This window comes from Glycine max, chromosome 14 (assembly GCF_000004515.6).
Source record: "Glycine max cultivar Williams 82 chromosome 14, Glycine_max_v4.0, whole genome shotgun sequence".
Classification (NCBI taxonomy): Eukaryota; Viridiplantae; Streptophyta; class Magnoliopsida; order Fabales; family Fabaceae; genus Glycine; species Glycine max.
The window spans coordinates 46,636,115-46,643,339 of NC_038250.2; the positions used below are offsets into that span (position 1 = coordinate 46,636,115).

General features: G+C 30.4%; 1 protein-coding gene across 2 annotated transcripts; it reads right to left on the minus strand.

The window, feature by feature from the left end:
- Window positions 1–672: 672 nt before the first annotated feature.
- On the minus strand, window positions 673–3,028 carry LOC100815256 (dehydrodolichyl diphosphate synthase 2). Of its 2 annotated transcripts, none has more exons than XM_003544241.5 (3): window positions 2,486–3,028; window positions 2,318–2,385; window positions 673–1,392 (listed from the first exon to the last, which is right to left on the minus strand). In XM_003544241.5, exons 1-3 carry the CDS (start codon window positions 2,918–2,920, stop codon window positions 942–944), a joined length of 954 nt encoding a protein of 317 aa, XP_003544289.1. In that variant the 5' UTR covers window positions 2,921–3,028; the 3' UTR covers window positions 673–941. The 2 variants fall into 2 exon arrangements, with proteins under 2 accessions (XP_003544289.1, XP_006596421.1); XM_006596358.4 differs by having other exon boundaries at window positions 2,328–2,385; window positions 2,486–3,018.
- Window positions 3,029–7,225: the final 4,197 nt, after the last annotated feature.

The following is a 7,225-nucleotide window of genomic DNA, read 5'->3' on the forward strand; positions in this document are numbered from 1 at the left end:
ATCATTAGATTCATATTACTACCACCACGCATCCACACCATCATCTATAAATTTTAAAATGTACAATTGTCAATAAAAAATTAAGTTATAATATTTTTTAAAATATATTAGTCCCTTTAATATAGAGCTTTTTTAATTTTAGTCCTTTAAAGTTTAAAGTTATAATTTTTTTGTTTTAACTATTAACTAATGGTATAAAATAACGATGTTAACAGTTTATTAATTTATTATATTTTTAAGAAATCTAAAAAAATAATTAGATATTATTTTTTATATAAATTATGTTTTTAAATTCCTCGTTAACTAATAGTCTAATATGATATAGTTAAAAAATGAGTATTAAATTGTAGGGAAATGGGAAGTCTTTCCAACAACAACTTTTTTTTTTCTCCTTTCATCAGCATGCGCCGTACAGCAACAGCCCATCAGAAAGAGAAAAAAAATAAATCTATAGCAATATATATTCAGGTTGAGATGCCATTTTTGGACCAGAGATGGGAGCAAAAAAAAAAAAACAAATATAATTGAATTTACAATATTTGTAGTTGGGTCTATAAAGTTAGTAAAATAGCCACAAATTGTAATTTTTTTATGGTTTCATGCTGTCATAAACCAATTTCATGAATCCAATTATAAAAATGATAAAAGATATCAAAATCTAATTACGATTTATTTAGTTTAGAAGCTAATATATTAAACCTACTTCAAAACATTGTTACAAAGCCAGGTCAACAACAAACTAATCAAAAGTTTGTTAGCACTGCATATAGTGATGTCACTATATTGAACAAAGCAAAACCTTAAGTGAGATACCTCAGCTATAATGAACACACGACTTAGTAGGTTAGCTTGGTCCAATAATTTAAACATAATCCCAAAACCATTATACACTTAATCCTAAAAGATTAATTAAGTGATAATACTATATTACAGACATATGCTTATGAATGTCGTTCACCACCATAGTGTCTTTGTCTTTGCTGAAATGATCTTAAGGCATCTACAAATTCTTCCTTTCCAAAATCTGGCCACGGTGTTTTATTAAAATAAAATTCTGTGTATGCCAATTGCCACAACAAGAAGTTGCTCAATCTAAGCTCACCACCAGCTCGTATTAGTAGATCTGGATAAGGAAACTCAGTACATTTAGTTTCCAATTCTTTTTCAATAATTTTTTCATTGATGTTGTCCAAATGAAGAAGACCATCTTTGACTTTTTTTGCTACACTTTTACATGCTTGAACAACATCGTATTTCCCACCGTAATTCATTGCCACAATAAGTTGGAGTCTCGAGTTATGTTTTGTACTCTTTTCTGCATTAGCTATAGTACTCCTTAGAGACTCAGGAAGTTTTGATGAATCCCCAATCACGTATATTTGAATTCCTTCCCTGTAACAAAGGAAGGATTATAAAATTACAAAAAAAGTTAATCAAATATTAATTACTTGATATAAGCGGGGAAAGTAAATAATATAAAAGAAGAGAAAATATTTGGTTATGATAACATAACAGTCAAAATGAAGAGTGACCACTATAGAATATTGGAAGTTGTGTTTATTGACATGATGTGATATGCACACGAAGAGATGCTTCAAGAACTTTTCCTTAAACCATTTTTGCATAGCACATGGAAAAATAATATCTAATTAAGAACTATAGCGAAAACATTTTCTAAGAAACTCACATTTACATTTACATATCAAAATGGAATATTGTGTAACCTTTATCTTCCAATAGAAGAAAGCCTATTTTTTTTTAATTTAATTTGTTTTAGCCTTTTTGGTAGTGAAAATATAGGAGAGAATAAAATAAATTAGAAAATGGGAAAAAGAAATGATCACCACTCAACTAACATCCTTTACTAGGATATCTAGTGTTCACATGCCGCTAATTTTTAGCTAATGGTGAAGAGTTTAAATAATTTACATGACATTACGAATTCAAACTTCATCATTTTAATGTATATAAAAGAGAAGACATTTAGTGCCAAGTTGTCTTAATATCAATCTTTAAATGCAAATTAAATTAAATTATTTTAAAAAAAATGAGTTTTTATTCCCTCTCCACAAAATTGATTTATCTCATTCTTGTAGGACTTAAAAAATTTTAAAAATCTTAAGATATGAAAATGAGATACACTATTAGATTAGAGTAAAAGATGAAAAAAATTTTAAAAAATGATTTAATATTACAAGATCCATAAAAAATAGATAAGATCTTAAAATGAAATCTTGTGTTGAAGATGCTCAATTAGACAAATCCATTTTAATATCATTAATCTCAAATACTAGTAAATACTATTAATTTGGCTCACTTTTTCATACATGCAATTGAGGAGTTTATTGTTGTCTCAAAGAGCTTCATCAAGGAGTCAACCTCCACCTGCGCCACCACAACCAACACTCAAGCAAAACAATACTAGTAGTAATAAGTAATAACTACGTTACGAAAATGCAGTTGGAAATGAAAAGACAAGAATGACCTTGGGGCGAAACCAGTTCTCAGTGGATAACACGAAAACCGTGAGAACCTGAATTCCCCAACTGCAACACAGCCTCACCACCGTCCTCAGTGGCTGCACACCCGCTTGGTGCCCCGCGGACGCCGGCAGCCCTCTCAACTTGGCCCACCTACCATGTCCGTCGATAATCACCGCCACGTGCTTTGGCATCAGCTCCGCCACTAACTCCTCCGGAAGCGGCTCCGGTGAATCTCCAGCGAGTGAGGTTCCGTCGTCCCGAAGCGTCGCGCTCGGAGGAGCAGTGGCGGAGCTGTGTTTGGGGACTATAAGTCCCCGTGTTAGGGAACGGGAACGAGGTTGATAATGAGAATAGGGAGAGAGAGAGGGGTTGTTAATGTTTGGAGAAGGAGGAGTTAGGGTTTTCAGCAGAGGAATAGGTAGTGTTAAGGACAACATTTGTGTTCGTGAACTCACCAATGGAGAATGGGAACAGAAGATTGTTGCTTGGTTTCAGTGTTTGAATAGTTGCGAGGGTATCACATCCTTTTTAAGGAAAGTTTGAATAGTTGCGAGGGTATCACATCCTTTTTAAGGAAAGCAAATGTTAATAGAAAATAAAATATATTTTTTTATTAAGATACGTAAAAATGTACATTTTATGATTTTTTTTAAACGTGCTTTTATATATAATATTTTTTTAAAAATTGTTTCTTTTAATTTTCTTCACTTTTCTATGACAATGAATAGAAAGATCAGGTAAAGAAAAAGACATTTGCATGCAGGATGTTATCTGGCTTTTAATTTGGTAAGTGAGAAATTTCGAGTTTCTTACAAATCTTGGTCAGAAATCTTGATTTCTCATATTTGTTATTCATTTTTTTAAAAAAAATAAGATTTCTCACAAATAATGTTTTTAACAAAAAATTTCATGAAATTCATAAAAAATGTAAAAATTTTATTTTTTGAGTTTAAATATTTTTTATTATAATAAAAATATCATATCACCCCCATTCAGCTTTCTCTGCTGGCGATACATGCCTCTTTTACAAGTCTGCCTTGTTCATCTTTACGAGAATATGGACGGCTAGGAATCACCCAAAAGAAGATGATCCCACGGTTGAGGCGCTATTGTTGAGAAGGTCACTTGGATTGATGACGTGGCAGGGATGTGCTAGTTCACAGAATTTTTTGAAGGATGTGCTTTGGATGAGGTTTTGATGGAGGCTATCCCGATTTTTAACTTTTTTGTATAAAATATTTATTTATTTATTTTCCATTTAAATTTTAGTATAGTTGAAAATTGAAATAATATCAGAAAAAATGATATTTTAAAAATTTTCATTCAATAGTTTTTTCATTTTGATTAATTATTTTATTAAAATGCATATTAAGTGTCACATTTTTATTCACCTGCTGCACTCATTTTCAGATTAAAAAACACCGCTCTCATTTATTTTCTTATCTTTAGTTTCTTCAATAAAAAGTTGAAGTCCTTGTAAATTCTATAATTTTTTAACGTAATTTAATGAACATTACTTAAACGTAATATCGAAATCGAACCCCATTGAAAATTAATCTCCATTGAATATAATCATCAAAATTAATCTCCAAGCAAAAATGCCCTGTCTGATAGTACATTATACTAAAATTTATTTAATATTATTAGAATAATAGACACAGATCATAATTTACTTTTAAACTAATTATTATAAAATAATTTGTGGTTGAAAAACTAAAAGAATATTTTAAATAATTTTAGCCCATGGCCAAAAAAAATATATTTTAACAATGGATGAGGAAGAGGATGACGAGGGCAAAAAAGAAGGAGTGAAGTATTTGAATTAAGGAATAAAATGATCTTTAATGAAGATTTAAAATTTTATACGGACCAAAAAATAATTATGGCACGAGTCAATAATAATACCTTATTCCTATTGTGTTATTCTCAAAACAAAATGCAAACATTTTTTCACTCACCTTCTCAACTTGTTTCAATTGATTCCACTTTCATTCTCAAATATTCAGTTTGGTTTTCTTTAGAATATCTGGCCTTCTATATTTCCAGTGACTTTAAAACCAAATTACACCCTTCTTAGTATTGAAAGTAAGTTACATTAACTTATTTAACTAGAAGTGCTTGAAAAAAAATATTTTATAAGAAAACTAATATATATATATATATATATATATAAAGTGAAAGGAAAAGATGTATTTTTATTAGTTTTTTTTCTCACAAAAATATATTTTTGGGTAATTGTAGTCTTAGTTCTTTTTAGTTAATTTTGAATACTTATTTTAAAAAAAAGAATCACATATTTTTTTATTAAAAATTAAAATAAATAGTATAGTAATTAAAATAAATGATTTAATAATAAAGAAATAATTTTATTACAGCAAAAAGTGCAATATTAAAAAATAAGGGGTTTTCAAAATACATCTGTTGCAAGCACCTGTATCGCCAATAGAGAAACCAGAATGGGGGAGAGAAGGTTGTATCGCCAGTGCTGACAGCGAGTCCCACGTGGAGGTGTGTATCGCCAATGCAAAAGGCGACACTCTCCTCTCTCCTCTCCTACGTGGCCTGTAACATGCTACTGGCAGTGGTGGCTTCACCTTTGCCGTCAGTAGCTATGGCGGGTTCACCTTTACCGCCAGTGACTATGTCGGATTCCACCCGCATAACAGACCCTCCGTTAATACTTTTAAAACAGACCCCAATCCAATAAATTTGCCTTAATAAATATATAGCTCCACTCTGCACACTGCACGAGGTGCAGTACTATATGAGAGTGACCTCTTTTAAAGTTCCACATGCAACCACTAGCTAGGTTATAAAGGGAAACTACAATTCCAATTTTTTATATATAAAAAAACAAAACTATAATTCCAAAAAATTGCATGCTCTATGTATGTTGTTCTCTATTTATTGTGAGGAAGCAAAGTAAGTATACTGATAGATAGCACTTGAAAGACTTTTTTTTAGGATTTTGGATTTTTTTTTACAAAACAATTACCAATACGGGTTGTGCAGAGAACTATTGGCCTATCAAGGATGATTTTTGTCATGTATGATTAAGGAGGCATCAATCAAAGTGACACCCTCGTGATCAACATTTGTTGTGTTATAGGAGGCATTATCTTAGAATTTGACACCACTTCAGGTGTGGTGTCAATGAAAGAGGCACCACATAGGATCTAGCCTATCGTAGGCGCCTGTCAAAGCAACTTCATAGTTTCTTCATATATTTCTAATTAATATATCTAACAATTTACATTTTTATTAAAATAAACGACAGAAACGATTCTAATCTTCCACTGTTTTCATGAGTTTTTTAAAAAATAATTCATCACTTTTACAATTAAATAACAACAAAATTGCCATTTTGTAAGTTTACAGTAACTGTCTTAAAAGTCTTGTAAAAAAAAAAAAAAAACAAACCTAACTTCTCTAAAATAATTATAAATATGTTAATCCGAAACTCTACAATAGTTGTTTTGAAATATATCAATTTTAAAGATGTAAAAACCAATTTTTTTAATTTGAAGACATTCTTAATTATTTAAAAATAAAACATGCATGTTTCTTAACAGAAGACAATGTCTAATTTGAGGACAGACAATAACCCCACCAAGTGGAGCCACCTTTTCTTTCTACACAACAAAAGCGGAAAATAAGAGAACCAAGAGGGGCAAAACCGTCACGTTAAATTTTAATAACAATGTCTAATTAATAAACTATGAATAACATAACAACTACACGTGCAAGTCAATCCTAACCTTTAGTCTATATATAGGAACCTTTTTAATTATTTAGCTAAGTGATGCTAAGAAATATAAAACTAATCCGCAGGATATGTGGGTTAAGATAAAAAGTAATTAATTAATAACCTACAAGTCTCTATTATATATAGTGGAGCAATAGCAATAACTATGGATTCTAGATTGCACCAAAGATGTAAGCATATTCCTAAGCATATCACAGTTAGGGTAAACAAGATATATTTGATAATGGTTTTTAAGGTAAACAAGATAATGATTTAAGTACGGCTTAGTTCAAGAAATAATTTTTGGTTTTATTTACTTTAGGTTTATAAACAAGTGTGCTTGGGGGTATTATTGTTCCAGCTTCGGCCTATTGGTCTAGCTCTATTGTTTGGGTTGTGTGTAGCCTTTTTCTTGTAAACCTTAAAGCAAAGTTGCAATATCAATATACACCTAAATGCATTATCTGAACTTAGTCTAGTTTTATTATTCGATATATGCTATCCTGAATTGAATGTAATTAATGGTCCTGAGTGACAAGGCGTATTATGTGTGGCTTCATGCCGCTTGATAAGACTACAGTCCTAAGTCTTGAGAATAGCTATTATTTGAATCAAAGTAAATTTAATCAGCATGACACTTTTGTAATATCAAACTGATACAATGAAAACTGAAAGTGTATTTTGTTTTCTCCCAAATATCACACGTCAAGAAACTGGCATATTTTAATATGGTATACATAAATTATGGAGTCACTTGCATATAAATACTTTTTGTTAGAAACTGTTAATTTTTTCATCCATTGTAATTGAATTTGAAAGAAACTCACTTGCATACATGTGCACTTATTATCGTTGTATTTGAAACCTTAAAAGTGTGATTTGATTGGATTTGATAGTATGTCCTTTACATTGAAGTGACTAGATTAATCGATTCTTCAATTGGAGCTTGTTACAAAAAAATAAATATGAAATTACTATTTTAAACCTTGAAATTGTA